We start from the raw sequence: 27225 nt of genomic DNA on the forward strand, positions 1-27225 counted from the left end.
ACCGGCGGTGCGCGGGATGGAGTTGCGCCCTGCCTCGAGTTATCCCGGCGCTCTCGGGCAAAAACTCCTGGCCCGCAAGTGGAGCGGAGCCCCCGCAGAGGCCGCTCCGCCGCCCGCCGCGGTTTCGCTCCCTGCGGGGCCGCTTGGTGTCACCCGCGCTCCGCGGCCGGGCCGAACCCTCCCCCGGCCCTGCCTGCAGGCGCGCCCCAGCTCTGCGCATGCGTCTCCAACCCGGGCCGCTGATGGTTGCCATGGTTACCGCGACCCGGAAGTGCCGCCGGGGGGCGATGGCTGCCCCCAGCCCCGAGCCGGCAGCCACGGCCCGAAGGGGGCCCCGCGGCCCCGCCGCCCCGTGAGGCCTTCCCTCTGCTCTCCCAGCATGGCCCGGGGCGCCGGCGAGGCGGCCGCGGAGGGGGAGCTGGTAAGGAGTGAGCGGCGGGGAGGAGGAGAAGGCCCCGGGTCTGTCTAGGCCTGCTCCGGCCCGGGCTCGGCTCAGGGAACGCTCCCGCGAGGCCGGAGCAGAACCCTGGAGCACCCCCGGGCTCGCCGGGCTGGCTCGGAGGGGAGTGGGATGGATTCTGCCTTCCCCAGCCCGCGGGAATCTGGGCTCTGCCTGTGTGTCCCCGAGTGCCCCGCAGCACGGCGCAGAGGTGACAAAGTCTCAAGCTGTGCTATGGAAGGTTTAGGCTGGACGTTAGGGAGAATTCCTTCACAGAAAGAGGGATGAGATATCGGAATGGGCTGCCCGGGGAGGTGATGGGTTTGCCGGCCCTGGAGGTGTTTAAAGGAGCGCTGGACGTGGCGCTCAGTGCCATGGTCTGGCTGGCGAGGTGGTGTTGGGTCATAGGGTGGACTCGATGATCTTGGAGGGCTTTTCCAACGTAGATAATTCTGTGATTCTGTGCTGGTGTTTGTCTCCCACCCCCTCAGCAGCCAGCGGGGGGTTCTGAGCCCCTCTGGGAGCCCCCAGGCTCTGTTGCTGCCTGCTGCAGGTTGGGGCAGTTTTGCAGGAGCAAAGGGGCTCTGAAAGTTACCAAGCAGCAGTGCTGGGGCTGTTACTGCATCTTTGTATCCTGGCCAAGTTTTGTTGTTACCATTTATCAAAGCTGGGCACTCTCCACATTGTCTGATTCCAAACATGATAGCTGCAGCGAGCGAGAGATATTTCAGAATGAGACACCTTAAAATAACAAAATTAATCAGTGTGCTGCAAGGAGCATTGCCTCAGGAAATGAAAAACTGTATGGGCTGGTGTGTGAGGACACATCCCTCACTGCTCTCAGCCAGCATGGCAGGCTCCTTAACCTGCTCTGCTGTCAATCCTTGCTCCTCTTCTGCCAGCCAGGGTTTCCAAAATTACTTCATCCCCTCCCCTGCCTCCTACAAGCACAGATCAGCATCTGTCCAAAGGTTGGTGCTGAGTGCCTCAGAGGCAGCAACAAATGGAAAAGGTCTTTCTGTGAGGGCAGCATCCAGATAATTTGGAAGCTAAGTGGAAATTTTCCTTCAGCTGTGGATATGCTTGCATTTGAGAGGGAGGGAAATTTGTCATCTTCCTTGCATTTGAGGTCTCTTCCCTTTGCCTGAGCACTTCTCCATTTCAGTACAGGAGCTGAACAATCCCATAGCACAGCAGGGGTAGCACAGGTGAGGGAGGAAGGGAAGAGGTGGGTGAGTTGCAGCTTAAATGGTGGAGAAATTCGTGCAGAGCCGTGAAGGTTCAGCTGGGGCAGTGCTGTGCACTGCAGTGCCAGGCCTCTGTGACTCAGGTGCCCTCAGAGTGTCCCTGCTGGTGGCACAGGGGTTGAACCTGGATGATCTTTAAGGTCCCTTCCAACCCAAAGAATTCTGTGATGGTTCATTGCTGAAGTGACTTTTACAATATCCCAAAACTATTTGTGTGGAGCAAATGATGCTGGCTTTTGCAGCAAGAGCCCCACCATCTTTCAGTGACTTTAGTGTTTTTGAAAAATGGCTTATTTTTGTCTTAAACAATTGACATTTTAGCAATGCAATGGCAGAGAAACAGAGCCTTTGGTCACTTGTATTGCTCTCCAGCTTTGTTAACTGTACAAATTTTCTGGATGTGTATTACAAGCAGTTGTTCAGTAGCAAATGTCCTGTCTGTGTTGCAGGGAGATGACAGCCTGTCTGTGGTAACCTGCCAGTCAGAAACAACCCTGGTGAGTTTGGATTGATGCCCCAAAACCCCTCTGGAGCTCCTGCTCATCTGTGTGCTGCCTCCTGCTCACCAAGCACCCCTCAGAGAGGAGAGTGAACAGTGGCACTGCAATGAGCTTGAGTCACAAATCTCTCATTTCAGATGTAATTCTGCCTTCCAGATCCTCAGCACTGGGGCTGCAAATGATGTTTGGCTTTATTTTGCTGCTCTATCAAGTTGTGGGCTTAAATAATCCTTTTAGAGAGTTTTAATGGAATTGAATAACTCCTTTAGCTAAAGGGTTCTACAGATCAGCCTCTACTTGGATCATTTTGAATTTTCTGCTACTCATATTTAATATTGATGGGAGAGGTCTCATGTTCTGAGCAAGAATTGACAGGTAATCTGTATAATCAGACTTGGCACCACCTTAATTCTGACCACCATTGCTGTGCCCAAATCTGCATCTGCTTAATGCTACTATTTTTCTTTTCTATAGAAAAGGTTTTGTCTTATTAGAACAAAATATCTTCCTACAAATGGGAGATTGAATTTGAGGTTATATTATGATATCTTAAGAGTGGAGTATTTGTAATACAGAAAAAAAATCCATTTCTCTTTCAGAAGTTAAAGAAGAAGATTTTTCACAAACCTCCAAAGTCACCAAGTAAGTGTTCCAAAACTTCTTATTCTGCAATTGCAAAACTGGATATGTTTGTGGGATACAGGAACTGGGAGCTTTATCTGAAATAAGATCTTGTTATTCTCTTCAGAATTATTCACTGCTGTGTGCACCTATTTGAGATCTGTGCTGTAACCTGTGAAGTCCAGCTTGTATAGACTAAAATATTGACATTTATGGGTTAGTTGTAATTCTTGATTCTCCAGCATAATTTACTTTTTTCTCATGTCATGCCTTCTGATGGCAACCATTCTGAATTTGTTTTTCTCCTTGTCTTTTTTGGAGAAATGCTGATACTTGTTGTGCAGATAGACTCTGGAATTACTGGAGCTCTCTACCATCCAGTCATAGATCTCTGGGTGTGGATTTAGTGGTTCTCTGTTTCATTTGTTGTGATGGGCTGTTTTGGTGTTTTTCACTGTACAATGTTGTTATTATTATTAGAACTGCAGTTCTAGTATTGGGTTTGTCTTTTTTTTCTGGGGTTTATGTTTTTTTGCTATACTTTTTCATTTACCTTGCTTCATTGGCTTCTAGTGAATGTTACCCTAAAGTGTTGTTAATAACAACATTTAGATATTCAGGTATCTTAAGGATGCCTATCCAAACTGTACACATAAATATTTCCACATGTGTTGAATCACACTACTGTCACTCTGCTTTTTCTAAGCCTCTTCATTTTTTAGAATTGTATTTTTTTATTTATAGTGGATTTTTTTGGGTTTGTGGCTTTTTTTATATGACTGTTCCATTGCTCTGTATAAGCCATTATGGAATATGCTGTTAAATTCTATTTTTACAAGTAATAGGATTGACTCTGGAAACTTTGAAGAACAAGACAACAAGAATTTTAGTAACCTTGAGCTTTTGAAGGCAGCACTGAGATATTTTCTTTTGCTGCAGAGTCTCCCTACAGCTCCAGCACACAACTGTATCCTAGAAAAGCTGCAGCTTGGAGATCTCTGCAGGGAACAGGCAGTGCTTGTTTTGAGAATGCAACTGTTGCAAACCCAAGGCAGATGTGGCTGGGAATTCTGAAACAAGGTATTAGTATAGAAATGTTGTTTGCATTTATGGATAAAATTCATTGTTGTGGACAGCTTAACATATAAACTATTAAAAAATAGACATGTTTTTGATTAAAGGTTACATAGGAGTTAATTTCACTGTTATTTATTTGGGTGCTTGGAATTATCTGATCTTGAGCATTGGCATTTACAGAGGGAATAATGAACAGCATCTGGAGCTTTCCATGTTGCATTTGTTCAGAATAATTCCACAAATTTAATTCACAATTATCCCTGATTTTTGCGTTTTTGTTCCATTTCTCTTGGCAGGAATGAGCCATGCTCTGAAATCAGATGCTGACATGGGGCATGTGCGAGCAAATGCTTCCAGTAGCACTCCAGAGTATTTGAAGGAAGCTCTAGGAATGAAAAAGCCAAAACATGCTCGTTCTTCCAGTAATGGTAAGCCCTATAATGGTGTGGTAGATAAAAGTGAAATTTTTTCTCCCTCTAAAAACACACATTGCTCAAGAAAAGCAAGAGCCATTTTAGTTTACTCAAATCCATGTGTGAAAATATGATCCATGAGATACTTTTTGAGATTCCTAAATTGGTTAAGGCAGGGATTTCCAGTTTTTTTGAGCAATGAATCACTATTAGCTTTCAAAACTTCTGCAAATTGCCATGCATTTGCAGCTGAAAACGTTGCAAATATAATATGGTTCAATGGGACAGCTGTAGACAATTTATTGTGACTTCAAAACATAGTTTAGGAACCATTGATAGAAACCATCTGCTTGCCTGAAATTCTGTGTAATTGACTCCTTTTACTTCTTCTCTAGAAAGTGTTTTATCATGTGGTTGTGACATTAAAATCAAATGAGTTTTATGAGAAGAGCAAACTTTCAAAGTTTTATTCTGCTTTTCTTAAAGGAGAACTGTAAACTTTAAAATCCCACTTCCATTTAAAATGACACCTATGCATTTACTGGTGATACACAGTTTCTGGTAACTTTACAGGATGATATATTTGTGCATGTTAAGCATAAATAGAAAAATGCATTCTAGACATCTTTTAGAAACCTTTTGTAATAATGGATTTATTGGGATGAGAATACTGCAGTCATCTGTGAAGTTTGTATCTTTCTTGAGATGGGTATTTTAATATAGCAGCAGAGAAGTAATTAGGAAAAAATTGGCTGCAAAATCTGGCAGAAGTTTCATACAGTAACACTTCCATTTCACCTCTGTTTCTAAAATTAATTTCCTTGTTGATTTTTCTTCTTCGAGGAAAGGAGAAAAACCTAGTTTCCACTTTGGTGCTGTTCTAGATATTTCTCTTTATCTGCAAGGTTTCTGGTTGGTTAAAAATACCTCTTTTGGATCTGCTTATTTTACATACCCCTGTCCGTAGGCTACATTCCTGGAACTCCTGATTACAAAGAGAAGGAAGACATGTATGATGAAATTTTAGAACTGAAAAAGGTACAGTTTCTCTGATACTACAGAAAAACTCATGATTGCTCCATCCTGTACCTGTCCTGGCCTTAATAATCCAGAACACTTTTGTTTCTACAACTTGGGATATCCACCACGTTTTTTTGCATTTGTAATGTAGGGTTAAACTAAATCTTGTGTCTGTCTAAGACAAATTCACTGTGGTGATAGGGTTAGAGTGGGTTTTCTGCAGAGGTTGGTGAACTGTATGAAGGGTGAGGACTGGGCTTGTTGAACTCTGGGGTTACCTATGGACAAATACTTGGCTGTGGTTGATTGTTTGTGTAAGGTTGCCTTTCTGTAAGACCTTTTCCTTTTATCTTCCCTCTGTCTCCTCCCTAAGCTGTCCTGGTGTCTGCCCTGGTCCAATGTGATGGTTTTGTGTTTTGGCTGCTTTGTCCTCTTCTTCCATGTCATCTTTACCATCATAATTGGATTGGTTTTGACATCAAAATGTGATTCCATGTGAAAACTGCATTTTCCTATTTCTGAAATGATTCTTCTCCCCTCTTTTAGACAATACAAGCTCAGAAGAATGAGGGAGACAGAATGAAGACCAAGCTCCGTCGCCTGGAAGAGGAGAACAGTAGAAAGGACAAACAGATTGAGCAACTGCTGGATCCTTCCAGGGTGGGGATTTCTTGTGGGGATAAAAGTGGGGCAAAAGAGTGGGAGTTTGTAGTGTGCTGCCTCCTAGCAGTGATGAGCTGGAATATGGGAGGTGATGTAAAGGGATTTCTGGTCTGTGCATCTCAGATCAGCAGTTCCAAGGAAAATGATGCAATTTACTACAGATTAGTTAATTTAGCACAAATACCTTTAATTTCTAAAGGTAAAATAAAAGTGCTGTTGTTGAAAGCGAAGGGAGACGACTCATCTTGTTGTTGATCAGCGTCGACTCTGATTTATTGATCAAATCAGTCATCTTTTATAATGGTGTTAAGTAACTTCATGCATATTGTAAAATCTGAGCTCACGATAGGTTACAGAGAAAACTCTAACCCCTCCTTTTGTTTGCAATACTCGTGGTTGTTTATTGAAACTAAAATTAGTGTTCTCACTGTAATATGAAAAGTTCTCAAAACTTTCATATCTATTCCTAAAGCAACTATTTGTTCCCAGAGAGCTCAAAGACAGAATGTTTTGCTTGTTATGAGAAGACTGTCTGAGAATCCTGCTGTTTATAGAAAAAGTATCTAAGAACCTAGTTATTTACAAAATCAAGCCTAGAAACTACTGCTTTACAGCTACCTTTTACTTTCCCATCAGCTGTATACCTTCATAGCCTCTTTCTTTAAGAGGCTCTCTTTCTTTAACCAAGCTCTCCACATGCTGTCTCATTAGGAGCCAGCCCACTTTCTGAATATTTTGCCTGAGAGTAGAAGGGAGTTAACCTCTTGCAGTCCTGAGACCTGACCAGGAGGCAGAGCAACAGCCTTGTCAGGCCCTGACAAGAAGCATTTGTGGTTGTGGTCAGACTTGAATCTTCCTGAATTTCTTGTGGCTGTCACTGTGTGCAGACCTACATCTTGGGAGAAATGTGCTAATAGAAAGCTGTGGGCATGTGGAGTTCATAATCTCAGTTGGACTGTGGAGTTGAGCAGGTTGGAAAATTCTGGGGAAAGAGCCAGCAGTAGAATAAAGTAGCAGAGTTGGTCACTTGCTTTTTCTCTTGCAGGGCTCTGAGCTGGCACGACCTTGGTCAGAAAAGAAGACTGATAATGGATGGGTAAGAGTGTCTTCATCACTTCCTGCTTTCATTTGTCCTTTTTCCTCTAGCTAAGGTAAAACACTACTAAAAAATAAAATTAGGTCAGAAAGAATAATCAGTTAGGGAATTACATAACCTGTATCTCTGTTAGCAGGTAAGGAGTCAGTAACAAAGATCTAGAATTAACATGATTTTGGGGAGCTTTCTTTGTCATTGTCTTGGGTGTGTTTAGGCAGTATTTGATGTTGGCAAGGTAGTGGGCAATGTTGTTTTTATTTTATGGCTGTATATCCATATTTTTAAACTCATTATGAAATCATGCATCTGATTTCATCAGCGTTCTCTTTTTCACAGGGTAGCAGATGTGTATGATTTACTAAGGACTGAAATATATAGAAATAAGTATATCTGACTGGGTACAATGTATAAAGACAGGGCAGACAGGAATAGACCTGTGAAGAGACAGATTATTCAAGGACTCACGAGCTCTTTGTTCTTTCTGTAGGTGGTTACTGGATTAAAGCAGAAGATTGTCAAGCTTGAAGAGCAGTGCAAGGAGAAAGAAAACACTATTAGGTATGACTTTGAGGGGGCAGGGGGTAGAGGCTTGTATTGGATGAGCTAATAGAGAAAATTGGAAATCCATGTTATTTTTCATTTGTGTTCTATTCCTTAAGACATTTTAATAAACTCCCAAGAACATATTGGCAATTATAAACCAAAAAAATTATGAACCACCAGCTTGCAGTGTCTTTGCTGATCTGACTGGGTTCTTTTTTTTGTATTATTCTATTTTCAGTGAGTCCCAGGCAGACATGAAGACCAGTAGTTTGGAAGAAGTGAGGTTAGCCATGGAAACCTACTATGAAGAGGTATGTGTGGCAGGTCCTTCAGGGTGCATGCAGGACAGAAAGCTGGGCAGTTGTTGAGTCAAAGTGCAAATGGAATGTTTAAGATAAGTTTCTTGTACCTTAACAGCACCTGTCATTGGTAGCAGGTTTTCATATTTATTCTCACAGCTCCAGCTGTATGTACTGGAAAAATGTTTTATTCAATAAGTTGAGTGTGTTAATGAAAAAGGGCAAATAAAGAATCCAGTGTACATCCATAAGTTTAATGTTGAGATAGAAGCAAATTTAGCAGTAGCCTGATCTTCAGTGATGGCATCATTAACTCTGCCACTACCCAGAGAGTCTTGTTCTGATTTTCACCTAATGAGCAGATGTGTTGCTGTGGAAGCTGACATTGCTGATGCTCCTTAATGGAATCTGTTTTTCCCAGGTTCATCGCCTGCAGCTCCTCCTGGCCAAGTCTGAGACTATGAGGAAAAAGTATGTTTAATTCTTCTGATAAAAATGTTTGTGTGTTTGACACATCACTGGAGTCCTACTTTAACTGATGGAAAACTACTACATGGGAACATTTTTTGTCATTTAGATTGCTGGATTTGCTTTTTTGGTGCTGCTTTAGTTGGCTTCACAGCCTTGAAATATGTCTTAGTCACATTTTTTTGCTTGTAGATAGATCATTTTATGGATCTGGAAAAATACCAGAGCTATTTAAAAAGTACAGGGTAGCACTGAAAATTTATCTCTGTTACATCTTCCCTCATAATCACACCCATTCTGGCATTGCTGGTAATTGAAACAAACTCCCTGGATGTTTGGCATTTCACACTTGAGTCAGTTCTGCATCTTGCTCTAGAGTGTGTGCTGCAAAGAAAATGTTCTTGGAGTAAGCATTATTTTCCTTTGGTACAGAGACACAGATTAGTAAAATGTGTCAGAGAGCTTTATACTAGTGTGCAAGTGTGGGCATGAGGGTGAACAGTTTATAGAGGCAATAAAAGTCAAAGCACAAAGGCAGAAGACAAAAGTCCACTAAGAGAACAAATTAAAAGCATCACTGCAAGTGAGTGTTATTTGAGCTGAGAAAGAGTAAGAATGTCTTGTAGGACAGTAAAATTTGTTACCACACCACTTCAAAATATACTTGACCTCTTAGTGTGAGGTACAGACAACTGTCTTAACACTGAGTGTAATTATTTAGATTGATAGAAACATGTGAGAATTCTTTTGGTTCATTATTTGTACTGCTTGTGTTCCATAATTCACTGTCACTTGTGGATTGAAAACTGCAGTTTGTTTTGTCATTTTTTAAAAAAAAATATTCTTTTGGCTCAGGCCTGCAGTGACCAGCCTCTCAAGGCTCTAAGCCATCACACCTCATTTATTTACAGGTGAAAATGAGTCACAGGTCTCTTCCTTGTCCTCATTTATTCATAGCTTCAAAAAGTGGTGGTCAGGGCAGTCTCTCTCCATTACAGGACTGCCAGTCTCTGCTGGAGAGGCTGAGCACTGAAATAATAAATCACGTTGAAGGTCAGGACTCTGGCATGTTGAAAGAGTTGTTTGAGAGTATTTCTTTCATGATGCTTGTCTCCATTAGTTCTGGCTGATGTGAATGGCATTTGGCTTCTCTTTTTCAGTGTTAATGCTGAAGTCTGGTTATTTGTATGTGAAGCTGTAGTATCCAGTTGTAGCTAGAAACTGACTTTCTCAGCTCTCAAAATGGACTGAAATATGTTTTCTTTATTTAGGTTTAGATGAGCCTAAAATAATGTCACTGAGTGGTCTGGTTATGGTTTCTATCATTCCTGTCACTACCCCATTTTGATGGTGTGATGTGTTTTGGTTTTTACTCTTTGTTTTCTCTCCTGTCTGAGACAGCTGTGTGAATAGTCATCCATGGACAGCCTTATTTTGTTATTTATTTATTTCCATTTAATTTCTAAAAAGGAGATCAGCTAAAAATTCAGCCTTTTTTGATATGCTAACTCTAGGCTGTCTCCCCTTTTGCCTTGTAATTATTCCAGTGGATGGGATGTAAGATTCCTTCCCAAACTGTACTGTGGTTGTCACTGACAGTGGCATCTGTGCAAAACCAAGTCCATCAGTTACTTCAGGCCTTTATTTCCAGGAGAAAGTTTTTGGGAATTTTCTCATAGCCATAAAGCAAATCTATTTCATCTCACTAAAAGTATGTTTTGTGAATAAACATTACAACTTTGCACATCTAGAAACTCAGATTTCTTCCCCCCTTTATTAGAAAAAAAAAAAAATAAAATCCCTGTAGTATATTTAAAGTTGTTTTAACACACTTTCCCATTTCTGATGCTTTTCATTTCCATATTAGCTGTGTTCTTCAGATCTGTTTCAGATCTCTCTGGGGTTTATAGACACAAGGATAATTTCTTTTACAGTAGAGCACCATTTCCAGTTATCTGAAAATACACTTGGGTGTTGGATTTGTTTGAGAGTTATTCCATCTGTGTCTATCCCTCCCTCTCTCAATGTTTGTTAGTGAACAAAAGCCATTCAGAGCCTGCAGGTTGGCCCTCTGTGCTGGACAGTTTTTTGGAGGAGTCTCACAGTTTACTGAAGCATTTTTTAAATCAGAGGTTCACAGAGTGCTGGTAAAACATTGTAAGGTTGGTTAACAAAACAAACAGAAAATAAGATAAATAACATTCATAGAATTGCCTTTGTTTGTGCATAAAGGAATGGAGTGGGGGAGGAAGTAAAAGTAAGAAATGAATTTTCAATGTTTCAAAATTTTTGATGCAAATTAAAACAATTGTGGAAGTGTTGAGCAGGATGATCTTTGCGTGCTTTTTCAAAGAAGAATAGATAACTCTTCAAGTAAAGAGAACATTGAGAAATGTTTTTATGGGGGAACTGAGGCTGTCAGCTCAGCCATCTGACTGGAATATTGAAGCTGCTCCACTCTTTTTAATGCTGCTGCTCTGTTCTCTGCTTTTAAGTTAACTTTCTGGTTTTGATCCCTTTTCCAAGTGCAGAGGGCAGAGACACCCAGAAACGGCTGAAGGCCCTGAATGCTGCAGTGCTGAGGCTCTCCAGGAACATCAGGGAAATGCAGGCTGAGAACCGCAGGCTGAAGGAGGACCTGGATCACGTGCTGAGCACTTCCCCTCCTCTCAGCAAAACAAAAAGTGTGTGCTGGAAAATCTCTGAGGGATGAGGAAAGGGGTTTGGGTACAGCTGAAAGAGGTGGGACAGCAGGACCCTACAAAGGGAGAAATGAGGGAGTTATTACAAGGTGAACATTCAGGAGCGGCAAAATTGGAATGAGAACCTTCCTTGAGGAGTCTCTGATTTCTCCAGTCAGATCTGTGTCTCCTCTGTTATTGTCCCTGAGAATTTAAACTGGAACTGATAGAGGAAACCTTTTTAATAGATGAAAACTGGTGAACATGAGTGGCTTATATTGATTTCTGAGCTAATTGGTTTAGAAGTCAAATATTTGAAGCCCGTTCTCATTTTTTCATTGGTAGATATTTAAACTTGGCATTCAGACATCTTTTGATATGGCCAGAAGTTTCAAAAAGCAAGAACAATGTTGCCCCATGGATGTGGTTACATGTTTAAAGTTTTGTTATTGTGTTTAGATTATAGTGAGTGGGGCAGACAGAGGCTGGTGAAGAAGATTTTGGATCTAGAAAAAGTAAGTGATCATAGTTAAGTGGCTTTTTTACCTGTCTGGGAGCAGAAAATGCAGAACTACTGCCTTGTCCTTCAGTGTCTCAGCCTTGTGCATTCTGCCTCACACACATAACCTGCTTGCTGCCTGTGCATGAGCCCTCCCTCCCTGTTTTCTTCTCTCACACTTGTTAGATGTAGATGCACATTTTGGAATTAACCTCCATTTGATCTTTTCTCACGGCCTAAATAAAGTAATTTCACGCTAAATTTAATTTTCTTTTTTTTTGTGTGTGTGTTTTCCATGTGAATTTACCCTGCTTTAGAAAGTGTGTGCCATGGAGAGCAGCAGGGTGTCCTTAGGTGACAGTGAGGCATCACCAGTGCTTCCTGAGTCATCTTCTCATTCTGTGGACCTGGACCCTCCAGCATCCCAACATTTAGGTGAGGAATGCTGTCGCCTCCAGAGGCAGGTGAAGAAACTGCAGGATGACAGGCAGGCACTGCAGAATCTCCTGCTCAGTAAAGAGTAAGTGTGACTTGCCTGGGGTGTTCTTCTGTAGGTGTGAAGCGTTTCATCATTTCTGTTCCTGTTATGAAATGATGTAATAAGGAATTCACATTTTCAACTAGAATATTGATTTTCAGAATCCCTTCTGTTTTTATTTAAAGAATTGGTTCTAGTTCTACTTGCTTCATAATATTACGTTGAAGAAGAAAAGCCAGAGGATGGAAAATGAGAATGCATTTCTGATTGTTTCTAGCACATTTTTCAAGGCTTATTTTTCTGGCAGCCACACTGAAAACCCTTGTAAGGGTTATATGTTTATGCTGCACTTCTTGTTTGTATTGTGCTGTAAAAATTTGTGGGGTTTTTTTTTTTCAACATGTTTTGTCCTGGTCTCCCACTTTCTCCATTTAAACCTGCCTTCTGCCCTGGGATGCTCTGTGGCTTCTGTTCTCCCCATAAGTGATGATTTGCAGTTTGTATTGCCTGGGCTGTTTGGTGTGTCAGGGCCTTGGGGCAGGTTACTCTGAGCACTGTGAGCAGGGACATGGCCACAGGGAGGTGTGTTGGGGACACTCTGTGTCACCTCTGAACAAAGATGCACAGTGAGAGCACGTGGGGAGGCCTTTGCTCCTCAGCAATGGGTGCTTGCACTTAGTTTTGTTTAAAAGGAAAAATTAAACATTCAGTTACTTTACAAATTTGAGGAAACCCAATTGATTTAAAAGTTTAAAGAAAAAAAATAACTACTTGGTGGAAGTATGAATGTGTCAGGTATCTCTGAGATTTCCTTCTACCTCTGTAGATTAGATATCAAGCAGCTACTGCAGGCTAAGGCTGAAGTGGAGCTGGAGCTGCAGAAGTGGCAGAGTAAGATGGAAGAAAAGAGTACAGAAGAGCAGACTTTAAGGTAAAGCATTTTGTATTAATAGATCCTTTTGGAACCCAAAATAAATCTCCTAAAGTGTAATTCTCTTTTGAAGTGGCTCAAATTCTGTAGGAGTTCATCTGAGCTGCAAGAAGCTGGGGATTCTTTTAAGCAGAAGTGTTTGGAGGGATGGAGTAAGTTACTGGGGGAAGACTTCTATAGAGTGCTCTTAGAGGAAGTGGAAGTCTAAATAGTATAGTAAAAATAAGATTTAAATTATAATAAAAATTCATAAGATAGATGGAAAACACTTTTATGTTGGGCTCAGACATTTTTTCTGCATGAAAATGTTGTACTCTCTTTACCTTGACTTTACCTTGTATTTCTAGACCATTGTCATTCCAGTTACTCCTTGTATGCTGTGAGTGAGAACCCTGTGCAAGGGAGGCACAAAAAAGTGATTTCAATATTGTTTTGTGAGAAAGGACCTTGCCTGACAAATACAAAACTGTAGCAGATCTAAATACATTATTAATAGTATCAAGGCTACCACAGTAACCTTAATTTTAACATAAGGCTGTGCTATCACAGATTGAGAATTGATGTTATGTGTCTGTTACTATGAGAACAGGTATCATCCTGAGCAGTTTCCCTCCTTGGCCTTAAAAAACAAACCCAAAGTGTTATGAAATAGGTTCAGTATTTTCAAAGCAGGGTCAACAGAAAATTTCTATAAGTTATAAATATCTTTGCTTTTCCAACTATAGTGAGGAAATCCAGAACCTGACACAGAAAGTAGGAAAACTGGAGTTAAAACTGGAGGAGGAGAAAAGACAAATTGGAGAAGATACAGTGGAAAAGCTTAATAAGGTACAGCCACATTTTTGGTTGTGTTTTTCTTTTTTCTTTGTATCTGGTATAGATTTCAAATGGAGCTGGTAGTCTAAAGAGCTGCTACTTGTGTTTTTTCAGAGATGCATTAAATCTTGTCTTGGAGATAATGATGGTTAACTGTCAGTATTTGTTGGAAATAAGTTATTTCAGTAATTAACACTGCAGTTTGGGGAGTTTTTTGAAGCTGTTCTGTTAGTGATCCTCTGCATTGTTGTTGTTTTTTTTTCTTGCTCAGTGTAATATTGCAAAATCTTAAACTTTTAGTGTTTGGGGTTTTTCCCAGAACTTAAAAAAATAAAAATATTATGGTTACTTTTATCTTCTTACAGCATCTGAGGCCATTTCCTAATTTCAGTCTGATTTTGTAGAGAGAGGGTGATTTTGTGTGGCTCTTGAATCAGTTTGGGGTTTTGTAAAATATGTCTGAGCTTGATATCTCTGCAATCTTCTGTCTCTCTTCCCAGTGAGGTAATTGGCCAGCAGAGATGGACGAGCACTGACAGAGCTGCTTTCAGAGGCACTGTGGCCATGTTAATCTCATTTCACTAAATATTACTTGGAAATTATTACTGGGGTTTTTGATTTGCACTTAAAAATAAATAGACCCTGAAATACACATAGTAAAAAATACTAATAAAAATGTCCAGTGGCTTCAGAGGGTTCTGGTTTCTGATATACTGTGCCATTCTGTAGATTCTTTTCTGTGTGTTACACGCTCATGGATGCTAGAGGATGTTTTGAATACCAAACAACTGGAGTCTTTAAAAACAGCCAACAAACAGCTCCTTTTTCCCTCTGCAGACTATATATATTCTTGGCCAGTAACCATCCATTTATTGAAATGTTCCCATTATTTGTAATTATCACTAAGTTCCTACCAATTTCTCATTTTAATAGTAGGTTGTCATTTTTAATATGACATGATCCATTTGCTAAACTTAAGCCTGGAGCTCGGCGGTTTTAGGTTATAAATAAATTCTTTTCACAGAATCAAGAGGTTTTTTCAGAGTCTATAAAATCTCTTGTTCCTCTAGTTAAAATTTTACACCAACAAATTAAATTAGCCTCTTCAACTTGCAGTTAACTTTTGTTTGGCATGTGAGATATGACAAGTAGGGTGGGATAATTTGGGATCAGAAGGATCAAGTGGTGAGAGGTGGAATATGCAACCACACCTCAGGAGAAATTATTGGAACAAGATCTTGTTTTATTCTTGGTTTCTTCCTTTTTCCTCTAATTAATTTCATTAAGATAGAAGAGTAGATTTATGCCAACTTACACAAGCTTGGTGTCATGCAATGGCCAGCTCTCAGTAAGCTTAAAGAGATGATTATGGGGCCACAGTTGCCAGGATGAGGCACAAGAGACCTCCCTGGTTAATTAACACTTGTCTTTACTGGAGAAGAACTGCAGAGTCAGATAACCTGATTTTTGTTCTCAGTCTGTTGCTAACACACAAATCATTTCTGAGCAACAAAGCAGTGAGTTAGCAATGCACAGAAAAATAGGAGTGTGTGCAAATGGAAACTTCTCCATTGCCATGCCCTGCTGAGGGCTGAGAGGGGGCAGGGATGTGTTTCACTCTCAGTCATCTCCAGGATGAGTTTGAACACAAGCAGGGTTCAGAATTAAGAGTTTCCTCTTGAACTTCCCTGTGCCCTGCAGGCAGGATGAGCTCTGGTGCTGATTTTCCCGAGTCATTTGTAATCTGTTCCCTCACAGCTCTGGCTTTACTGTGCTAACTCAGAGATTCTCCTTTGCAGGCTCCTCCAGTCTGCACAGTGACAGGCAAAGAAAGTCACAGGAAAGAACAAGCAGCCAGAATTATCCAGAGATACTGGAAGATGTACAAATCCAAGGTGAGATTCTCCTATCAGGGAACAGCTATGCCCCCTCTGAATCTTATCTTGTTTTAGCATCTCTCCACACATCTTGAAACATTATGTTGTTTGAGTTTGGCAGAGGTTTGGGCAAGTGTTTTCTGTGTCTTTTAATTATTGAGAAAATCTGGCAAATCTTTATTAGCTAAAACCTGTATATATTTATGGCATTAACATGGGCATTTTTCATTTCAGAAAGAAGAAGTTGCTCTGCATGAGGTGAGTGTGTTTATGACACCCAAAAACCAGTACAACAGATTTGATTTGTATCAAAGGGGAAGCAGCCAAGACAATATTTGTTCTTCAGTCTGGCTATAATCTTCTGACATCCTGATTTTGTTTCATGTATTTTGTCAGTGGTCTCAAATTTTTGGTCTCTAATTTTCCATAGTTGGCACCTTCTGCAAGGTGAAAGCTTCTGAAAATTCTGAACCAAATCTGATACCAACAGACAATAAAGTTTTTCTAAATGTGGTAACTCTAATCCTGATTTAATTTTCATCATGATGAATCTTCAGAAAGATTTGAAATAGGATTTGAAGCTTTTGTGAAGGAAAAATATCTGTGAGAATTGTGAAGATAATGAAAAGTTTGTCACAAAAAGTCACTTCTTGATGAATGTTTTGTAGAAGGGTTTGAATTAAACTGGTTTTTTTTCAAATAGCACAGTGTAGCATCTTACCTTTGTTTCTTCCAGAACATTAAAAATCCCACTTTCATAAATTAGAATTCATTCTAACCATGTGACAAAACATGCTGTTCTAAAGGCTTTTTGTTGATTATAACCCAATAAAATCTCTGAGGGGAGTGGAAGGCCTTGCCTTCAGTGCAATCACCGCGAGGTCTGCCAGCCTTGGTTTGGTTTCTGATTGCAGCAGAGCATCTCAGAGCCCTCTGTGTACCCAGAATCTGACATGGAATGGGAGCACGGTGCTGTGGTGGTGAAATTCAGGCTGTGCTGGCAGCTCCAACTTCTCTGCATTTGATAGGATCAGTCCTGAGCACCTCCCAGGTGGAATTTAAAGCCCAGAGCTGCCCCTGGGGGTGCAGTGTGTGGGGTTATCTCTCAGAGGAGCTAATGGCCACTTCTCTCCATGGCAGGCCGTTGTTCTGCTCCAGGCAGCCTTCAGGGGACATTTATCTCGGCAGAAAGTGCTGCTGGCTGCTGGGGATGCTGGGGTGCCTGATGCAGAGTCTCACACCGAGGTAATTATGGGGACACGTGGGGATCCCAGCATCACTCTGTGTTTATCTTGCCCTGTAAAGGACTTCACTTCCAGGCTTAATTTGTTGAATCACCTGGTGATTGTTTTAATGGGCTGGTTGGCAGCACCACTGTGATTCTAGAAAGACACTGAGCTCAATCCCTGGCTTCCCTTCTTGCTTTCTGTAGTTCACACTTTTTCTTAAGAAGTAAAGCTGTAACTTCTCAGCCTTGTCGCCTGTAACACTGTAACTCTTTTTTTTTCCTGGTTCTTCCATCAGGTAGAACCCCCTTTAACTCTTCAATTTGGAGTATGTTGAAAGCTTTACCTGCTCTCAAGGGTTCACTACTCAATCAATGGAGTCATAGATAAACTTTTTTCACCAAAGTTCAGCAATAAGAATCTGGAAAACATCTTGGATTGGATTGAAAAGTAAAGGAGTTCTGGTGAGGCATGCTTAGCCCAAGACTTGGTGTCCTCTCTCATGTCCAGTTTGCTCCAGATTATTCAGTTTTGAATATGAAAAAAATTCCTTACCAATTAAACATTCAGTTTCTGTAAATCATTTTCCAGGTTATACAAATATCCTTTGGACCTTTAGCAGGCTATAGTTAATTTGTAATTCTCCATCCAGGTTGTCCATCTGATTGTACTTTCCATGCTCTTTGATTCTGGTAAACTGGCCCAGTGTAGGAGACTGAATACTTGGCTTGATACAAGCAGAAAATAAATCCATTATGAAGGTTGTCTTACCTCCTTAATCTTCAAAAGGTTTCCTTCCTGGAAAATAAATGAACTTTCCTTGCAGGTGTCTGCTCTTTCATTAATTGAATGCTGATGCTTCAAAGCTTACATGATGATCAGATTTGCATTTCCTGCTGATTTAGTCTTACAGAACCTTAAAAACTGCAGACCAAAAGATGGGGATGTTTGTTCTACTGCCAGTTTCACTATCAAGAAGATTGTGAAAGGTTCTGTAGAGCTTCTGTGCAATCTGTAAAAGGTCAGTTTTCTTTAATCTGATTGCTTTGCAGAACTCCTGCCTGTCTTCCATGTCAGACTCCTCGAGCTTTTCTTCTGATTGCAAGGAGAGAGATGAGATTGTGACATTCATCCAGTCCATTTTCAGGGCTCACTTGGCACATACAGAATCCCTTCAGGAGAGGTAAGCCGGGAGTAGATATTTCTGCAACATGCAATAGCAAAATCATTTTCATTACAGGAAAGGAGTATTTTTAAATAGATTTTTAATGTGAGTTCCTTGGCAGAGAGGGAGAACAAGGCCACTGTTATAAGAAAAGACAAGGGAGAGCTAATTCCTGAGAAGATTCAAAAGATGTGCAACTAAATGGAGCTTTGTGGCAGCAGGAGTGTTCCCATGCCCTGCTGCATGTTCTCTTCCATAGCAGTGAGTGAAAGTAAAGTGAAATAATTCCTCTGTAGAACAGAAAGGTTACTGTTGTTATCACACAGATTGCTGATCCATTTGCTTAATGTGTGAATCTGAAGCCCTGGCATGTGCAGGTGAAGGGTTATGTGGAGGAAGAGGAGGGAGAAGATAGAATGCCATCAAGTCACTTAACTCAGGCAGGGTGCAGGGATTTGATTACTACTCGGGTTTATGGTGATTCTGCCTTGAAAAATACTTCTTTCTCTCCAGGGTTTACTGCTCTGAAAGTTTTTAATGTCAGCTGCCATGGTTACAAGGAGAGTTACATGGCTGTCACCTCTACTCAGTGTCTGGGTTCACTTCTGCAGGTGATAGAGCAACAACACAAGAAACTTTTCAGCACAGCCTGTGCAGAGAGACTGCAAACACTGTTCTGTGCCTCATGCTCTGAGTGTGTCTCTTTGCAGGCCCTCAGTGCCCAGTGCCCCCAGTGAGAAAGCAGATCCTGCAGCTCCCAGCTCAGAGGAGAGACCAGACTCAGCAGCACTCGAGGAATCTTCAGTCCCCACATCTCCTCTTCCTGGTAATCTCCCTCCCCTGTGTTCAAAAGTCTGGGTGTTTTGAGTGGGTGCCTGCACAGTTTTATAGAGAACATCTGCATGTGCACACACATGTGCAGCCTTGTGCTCCCTGGGGGTGGCTTCATTTTGTGGCATGTTGCTTCTACTGGCACCTGCAGTTCCCTGCATAAAAAACAAAAACCTCTGACAGTGTCAGCACCACCTTCTGCACAGAGCTTTGTCTGTTTGTCCCAGCTGTGGCTTGGAAGGTCTCTGATGTAAGTGGTAATTATTGAGGGAACATGGTGTTCCCCTGCATTGCCTCTCTGCTTCCTTTTCAGCCCTGTAGCTGCAGTATGGTACTTCCCATCACATTTTGGGCCCTCAGCCATAGACAAGCTGAGCGCATTTCCACCACCTTGACTTAGTTTCTGCAGAAGACAGACAGACATCTGCTAAAAAGAGCCATCCTAGGCAGCCATGTGCATTTGGTCATGGTGTTTTCAGCACTCTTCAGTTGCTGCAGTAAGGGGAAAATGAAGTCCTGGATAACCTTGCCAGCATGTACTACTGTAATACAAACTGAGAAAATCTGTCTCTTTTATGGCTCTTGTGCCTTTTGGTTTTCTTCTTGGATTCCTTCTTGCTGTTTGTGAGAAGAAGATGGAGTTTAAGCCAAAGAGCTTTTAGGAGGATGTTAGGAGTACTGAGTAAGAAAGACAGAGCAATGCTGCAGATCAGACAGCCTTAGACATGCAACTTCAAGGGAGTTAAATTGAAAAGGGCTGGTTCTGTCCAGAGTGGGACAGAGGCTTTTATGGACCAGCTGGGGAGAAAAGGAGTAACTTTGAGTGTGACCTGAGAAACACTGGCTCAGTTTTTTTGTCAATGAAAAGCTCTCAGTCCCTGCACGCTTGCTCAGAGACAGAGAATTCTGTAAGCAGTGAGCCTGTTTCTCTCAGATAGGAGGTGGGGAATAAGCCAGATTTGCAGGGCTTGTGAAAACAGAGGTAACACTTCAGTGGAAGAAAATGTGTTTAAGAAAGTTTACTGTGTTCCATATTCAGAGGCACATTCTGCTTTGTGAAGGAAGTACTACTTGCTTCTGAAGATGTTTGAGTTTTGAGTAACTTTAATTATGTCTGGTGATAGCATCCAGGAAAAAAAATAGTGCTGCAGCACCTTGATTTGCCTGAGCTGCAATAATGAACTGCAGTGTTCATTATTGGCATGCTCACTCTAAAGCCAGGGTAAATCAGTTGTGAAATTCTGCTCAAAGAGAAAGAATCCCTTAAGTGTTTAGTCCTTCTAGGACCCACAGAGGAGTGTAAGATGAGCAAGCCCAGTGAGCACAGTCATATGAGTGAATACCAGCAGGGCACAGTCATTGTCTAGCTATGAAGTCTCCTAAACTAAGTTTTATTGCAGATTATGATGACAAGCTGATGAGTGAAGAAGTTCTGGGGTAATTTATACTGGAAGAGAGACAGAGGAAACCATACTCTGAAACTCTTTCTTGCAGTCCTTTCCTGTGAATATCAAAAAGGAGTGATTGGGAGCAGAGCAGGTTTTGTTTGCTGCTGATTTTATCAATGTGGGAGATGTTTTCCAGCTCTAGGATGAGGACAGAATGTATCCAGGTGGTTTGTGGGGAGGCACACTGGGGATGTGCTTCCGTAACTGCACAGCTGCCCAAAAGTCTGCCTGGCACTGAGCTCTCTGAAGTGTTAGATCCTGGTGCATGGAAGTGTTTAACCAAAATCTCCCAAAAAATGAATTAGGAAAAGCCTCCTAAAGGAAGGAAAGCATGCTGGTGTAAATGCAACCCCTCAAGGATCTGTTTGGGTTTTTGCCATGTGGATTTATATAGCTTGAGTTAAAGTTAACTATAAGTCCACCCCTGCCATTCTGAGCTTATGACTGATAGAAAAATCCACTGGCAAAACTGGGGTTTGATGGTAAATTGGGATTTCAGTGGTCATCCTGCAGCCTGGGAAGGATGTGAGACAAGGAGCTTGTTGAGCAGCTGAGTGATTTAAAAGCAATCAAATTCTTACAGCTTTAAATCATGCAGCTAAAGAAAGAACAAGTTGTTTCTTCATTTGTCCCAAGTCCAGACTTGCATTTCATGACCTCTAGGTCTTAAAATGATCTTAAGCTTTCAGTCAATATCTGTATTGCAGTAAATCATTTCAATTCACTACCCCTTTGGCATTATTTGAAGAACAATGGGGAGGATGAAAATGTGTTTTAAAACACTTTCTACATGTGCTAGAATGAATGTGTATAATCCTGGTGTAGCAGTGCAGACTTATAATTCATTGTTTGCATCAGGTTAGATATCTCTGTATTTTCTAGGAATAGAGAACATTTTTTTTTAAAGTATTATTCAGTGCTGCTTTGCTTGTCTTCAGGACCTGGAGGTTTTATAAAGCTGTTTCCCATGAAATGAAAGAGAAATTAACGATTCAGCCTGTGAAACTTGGTGTTGTGTTTTGTTTTGTTCTGTCAGGGGAGTGACAGAAAGGAAGAATATGTTCTGTACATGCACAGCAATCTTGATTAAGGGCAGTGTTTCTCTTTGCATACTGCTGGCCACTCTGGCTGCAACTGTTAACTTCATTTCAGGCTTTTTTGGAATCCTAATGAATTTACATACAACCCTTAACTCATATCAGTTCTTAGCCTTCACAAGCAACAAGATAAAGTTGAAATCAAACTGAAAATGAGGACAAGAAAATCTCATATGTCAGGAGCAGGATATAATAAAGGGTGATTTGGAGAAAATTAAGCTATTTCATGTATAATATGTTTATTCTTGGAGTTTCTTCTTCTGGTTATCATGCCTTGTTTTGGCAGTTCCCTTTGCTCCTCCATATCACCAGTGCTACTGTCTCATAAATCTCCCTGAAAAACTCTGACATTATTTGTTGTCTGATGCAGAGAAGATTTTCACTTACCTAGAAAATCTTGTGTTTCCTTGTTTTTTAGGCTGAGGTCAATGTAATATAATGGCCTCCCTTCATCCCTCTTGCCATTCACAGGCTCTGTCACTCTTTTCCTTTTCCTGGGCCAGTTGTGGTCCCTTTTCTTTATTCCATGTTCCACTTTCTGTGTTTGCCTGCTCTTCCATACCAAGATATTTTTTTTCCTGTGTCAGGAATCTCTTATTTCACTACAAGCCCTGTGGCAGGTCTCTTGTCCCTGGGTAATATTCTCTGTGTGCCCTCCAGTTCAGGTCAAAACCTCAGACTGTGGCTTCTTGCCAGTTTCCTCCTTCTACCACAGGTTGTCTTGATTTGTTTTCTTCTCTGGGAGAGTCTTTTCAGAGAATTTATGTTTGAAACTGAAAAAGAAGTGGAGCTGAGGGAAGAATATTGTGCTAGAAGGTATTAATAGCTGAGGGGAGGATATTGTGCTGGAAGGTATTAATAGCAGTCATCATTTAGCTCCTACATCTCTTGCACAGGGGTTATAAGCTGCTGGTTCTGCTCTTCCTGTATCAGGGGCTTTGTTCATATTCATTTCATGCCTCTGATTCCCCAGTTTCTACTGGAATCATCAGGAATATCTGTTCACAACCTGAACACTTCTTTAAACATTGGAATGGTTGAGATGCATAGAAACACATCCAGGAAAAGAGCAAAGGAACAAAATTTTTTAAAAAGGGGAAAACCCAATGGTGTGGTCACTGTTTTTATTGTCATTACAGTAGAACAGCATGTGAACAATATTTTGGGTGTTCTACATGTGTTAGGGTTAAAGACAGTGACTTTTTTTTCCATCTATTTCCCTTTGTTCTGTCTATTTTTGAGTCAAGTTCTCATTGTGATCTCTCTATATAGTTTAAGCTTGGGTCAATTTTTCCTTTTCTTGCCATTTAATGAATATTTGGTTTTGACCTGCAATGGCTTCAGTATCAAATGGCTTTACTTGGTGTGTGTAACCCCTTGCAAAGATTTCAGTGCAATAAGAGAGCTCGTGCATGGTCAGTGTGTCAGCTCAACCCTTGCTGTGCACTGTGGCTCGTTAAAGAGGAGCACAAAAAGATCACAGCCATCCATAACTGGATGACTCCAGGTAAACTTGGGAACTTGCTGGCTCAGAGAATGGCACATTTGCCCCCAGGGTTTGTTTTGGTCGGTGCTGTGTGTTGATGAGCTTGTTTGCTGGAATCCTTTCAGGCAGGTCCTGCTCTCCCCCGTGTGTGGCCCTGGACGAGGCTCACTCCGATGACTCCGATGATGTCGTTGTCCCTCCCTTCCTGCAGGTGAAGAAAAGCCACACCCACCTCTAAGGTTTGCTGACAGCTCTGGTGGTCTGGAATTGTTTGGTTCACCAACAAAACTATTTGTGCCAAGATCAAGCACATCAAAGATGGAAAAAGGGGGAATATCAGCCCCTTTGTAATGACAGTTCACATGATTTCAGCCACACATTAGTAATTCTTTGACATGTTTTCTCTTTATGGCTAAAAGCCACTGACTGACTGTTAACCTTACCCTCCTGGTACACAGAGAGTTTGGATTTATAAACTCAACCAAAACACTTCATTGTTTTTAATGAGGATTATAAATTCAGTTGCCACATTTAACTGAAAGCAATAAAGTCTTAAGATACTTAATGCCAAACAAAGTTTTGTTTCAGGTCAATAAAATAATTTGTTCAATCAGAAAGTGGTATATGACATAACTCCAGTTTTTAGCCCGTGTATGAAAGGGGTACAACTGGTATTTGTTATCTATGCTTTACTATTTAAAAATTTTACTGTATCATATTTTAATATCTTTCTTTTTATTTTCATATTGAACATTTACAATCTGTGCAAACCTGTTAAAGGCTTTTAGAAAGCCATTTCTTTGCCATATGACTATTCAAGTATTCAAGGCCCACTGTATCAGCTGGGTTTTCTTATTTATTGACCTTTTCCTGTGTATGTATGATGACATGTGTGGTACAACTTTGTGTTGAAATGTCTGATGGCATAATTAGCTTGTGGGATTTGTCAGGGCAGGTGTGTATTAGCAGCAGTGTGCTGTGAAGGGATATCCTTGTGAGTGTTTTTTCTGTTTAAAAAGTCACAAATTATGTGTGGGGTCAGCTCTTAATGTGTAAAAATATTTGATATGGGAGATAGAACTGTCTGGAATGCTCACCTGACTCCATTGCTCATATCTAATTGGGGCAGTTTGGTTTGGGAGCAGAAGTGGTAGCTTGGATTATAACAGAAATCAGTACTGCATCCAGAAAAAGCACTCGCAGTGTAATTATCCATGGAAAGACCAAAGAAAACAGCCTGATGGGCTGTTGAGGATTTCATCAGAGAGGGTCTTTCCAGATCTCTGCAGACTGTACTTTTGGACTGGATCGTTCCTACTGTTGCACCAACATCCTTCAAAGACATTGAAATGTGTGTGGGTTTTTTTTAAGGTGAGCTAGATAAATCATGATACTTATTGGAAGGGGAAATTAATTTTACAAGCACGTGGTGAAGGTTTGCTGGAAACACTAATGGTTTCTTTGTCATCAAAGAGTAATAAAGTCTCCTGTAAACAGAAAGCACACTCTTAAATATAAGATTTTTATCAGCTTTTCTAAATTAAAAATCAGTCACCACTGTTTCTCAGAATACCAATAAGTCAGGGCTGTCTCACTTCTGTGATTTCAATGAAGACTATCTGAGGCTTATCATAGTTTGTGCCAGTACTTAGAGCCAAAGAGGAAACTGGATGGCTGCAGCACAATGCAGCTGATTTCATTTAATCCCCTCGGTGGAAATGCTGCCTGTGCTATTTCCAAAGGCAGTTTTGGGAGCTCTCCATACCCAAAGCAGTCTGAAGAATGTCATTTGCACTCCCACTGGGTAAATTTTTCCTGCTGGTGCTTTGGTCACATGACTGTCATCTGCAGGAAGGATAAAAAAATATACAGAAAAGAAAAGGGATAGAATCCTGCTAGAAGCTGGGATATGTTTCTTTTTCTGGAAGTCACATTAAGAAGAAGGGTCATTTTGCTAAATGGAAGCAGTGCTGTACTGAGTTGTTGTGTATAATATTTCAGGTCTGTAACTGTGACTCTGTCATGGATCTCTCCAGAGAGTAACCAGAGATGAGGCCTGACACATTAAAGGGAGAGTGTGTGATGTGCCAGGACCAAGGCTGACACCAAATACCTGCCTGGCTGTCATCCTATAGGGGGGTTCTGGGGCAGCAAATGCAATAAAGAAAACATTGTTTTACTTTACTGTGCTGTAATGAGCAGTATGACAGTATTAGGAAGTTGATAGAGAGCAGAAGGGTTTGTGTTTGAGCTGAGCACGTGGCCAGCAGCAGCACTGCCCATAGACAAGTTCTGGGGTTAATGGGAGATGGAGCTTGGAATGACCCAGACACAGGCAGAAAGCAGGGTGAAAAGGAACAAGTGTTCTCTGGGCTGAATCAAAATGTGTCTAAAACTTTCTAAATTTGAGGGTGCTGTCTAAATTTGAGGGTGCTGTCTCCCAGCTATAAAAGATCTGGTACTAACATTGAGATGGCCTTCAAACCCATACCTTCCTTTAGAAGGTGATTATGTGTTCACTCCACATCAGGAGCTTGTGGTCCAGGAGGAAGGGAATCCTGCACAGTGTCAGCCTTAGGTGTTGTTCTGTTGTACCCTGGGATGCAATGTGTTGGAGGGAGTAGTGATTGACACTAGGTTTGGTTCTGTGGTTATCTATCTGAATGCCAGCACCCATAAACTGGGGGGAATTGTGGCACGAAGAAGGAAGAAAAAGTTATTTTTTGAATAAATGGCATTTTTCCTCAATAGGGAGCTGAGGACAGTAAAAATGAGTGAGGCTCAAATGTGCCAAGATAGGCCCAGTACAAACACACTGTTTCTGCAAAACACCTCTGTAGAAAGCCCTGGAAGCCTTGTGGGGGTGTCAAGGCCTTGAATGAAAATTAAACTCCTCTGTATCCAGTGTAATCTAAAAGCACATTTTCCATTCTGTCAATATAGAATAATGTTTCTGCCTTAAATCCATCTGCAGTTTGCAGCAGTGTTAGTTAGAGATTGTATGTGAGTGCAGAGATCTGACTTTAATGGGATGTTATCTCTCTTGATCTCTTTTTGCCCTTAAGTGCCTTTGCCTGTAAATCTTTACTGAGGCATCAAGACCTGAAAACTGTATTGTTTCCTGCATAACTCTAAAAATAATCCCTGCACAGGCAACTTCTAATGTAGTCAAAATGGAAAAGGATTAATCTTGGCATATGAGAGCACCATTAATTTTTATGATCTTTTTAATATTTAGAACTGTGCAAGTATTTTATATAATTTATTTTGGGATCTTTGAAAAGCTAAAACAATTGCAATGAATTTTCTTTGAACTGTTATATTTTGAAATAAAGTTTATAACTGAATCTTGATGTGTTTCTTCTGCTACTGCTGTATTTTCATTGCCCCTCTGGCCTCTGCTGCACTCTCCTGTTTTCTCTTTGCACCTGAGCTGACCTTTTATCCCTGATTTCCTGAATAGACAGTAACAAGATAACTGAAACATGTACGGTGTGAAATTTCTTTTCTTTTAGTGCAGGTTCAAGGTTTTTCCATCAGGAATGAGCAGTGTTCCTCACCAAAACCTGGTGGAACTGAAAGAGCTGATGGGTTTTTGCTTTAAAATACTTGATCTGGCAGCAGCTGAGGGGGAGCAGGAGACTACAGAGTTCAACATTTACTGACAGTGTATCCTCTCACCTGAGTTATTGTTGCTGTGTGTGAAGCTCTGGAAGGAGCTGGGACATGTGCATTCTTTTCCAGGTCCACTGAAAAAGCCTTTAAGGACTCCCTAAAGAAGCCTTCTGCTGGTTTATGGCAGTGGAAGACCCTGCTGTGAAAACATGGGAATCCTGCAGTCATCCTCCTGCCAAGCAGAGTCCTTGGTGTAGGACTACAGCAGCTATGAGAGTACAGATGAGACAGTCTTTGTTGGATGATTTTATTAATTAAATTTCACAATTTTTATTCTTTCCTCTCAGCTCTACTGGCATATTCTCTGGATTTCTTATGAGAAATTTCAGTTTTAAATCTTAAACACCAGAGGTAATCCATGAGGCATGAATGGAAAAATTTGGTATTATTTCTTGGAGCAGACTGGTCTTGAATTCAGTTGAAAGCAATTAAACATTCACACTTAGTTATATTAAGCCATAATTTGTCTGCAGCTGAAGTTGGAATGCCCTTGACTCTTGCAAGCTTTGCAGCATCTCTCTGTGGTAGGTTTGTCAGCTAATGAATTGCTTTCCTCATACAAACTTTTTAAGGGGAGAAAAAAAGTTTCATTCAATGGGCAAAGAGCAAAATTTCCATGTTATACTCCA

At 41.1% G+C, this 27225-nt stretch overlaps 1 protein-coding gene across 2 annotated transcripts; it reads left to right on the forward strand.

Moving 5' to 3' along the window:
- Positions 1–317: 317 nt before the first annotated feature.
- IQCE (IQ motif containing E) lies at positions 318–26882 on the forward strand. 2 transcript variants are annotated; one of them, XM_063171748.1, is made up of 22 exons: positions 319–421; positions 2136–2183; positions 2786–2828; positions 3747–3887; positions 4181–4312; positions 5265–5335; positions 5864–5977; positions 7026–7076; positions 7564–7634; positions 7858–7930; positions 8340–8389; positions 10913–11070; positions 11527–11582; positions 11884–12086; positions 12871–12975; positions 13701–13803; positions 15591–15686; positions 15903–15926; positions 16809–16913; positions 17947–18077; positions 18770–18885; positions 23047–26882. In XM_063171748.1, exons 1-22 carry the CDS (start codon positions 380–382, stop codon positions 23157–23159), a joined length of 2046 nt encoding a protein of 681 aa, XP_063027818.1. In that variant the 5' UTR covers positions 319–379; the 3' UTR covers positions 23160–26882. The 2 variants fall into 2 exon arrangements, with proteins under 2 accessions (XP_063027819.1, XP_063027818.1); XM_063171749.1 differs by lacking the exons at positions 15903–15926; positions 16809–16913 and having other exon boundaries at positions 318–421.
- Positions 26883–27225: the final 343 nt, after the last annotated feature.

This window comes from Melospiza melodia, chromosome 18 (genome assembly GCF_035770615.1).
Source record: "Melospiza melodia melodia isolate bMelMel2 chromosome 18, bMelMel2.pri, whole genome shotgun sequence".
Lineage (NCBI taxonomy): Eukaryota > Metazoa > Chordata > Aves > Passeriformes > Passerellidae > Melospiza > Melospiza melodia.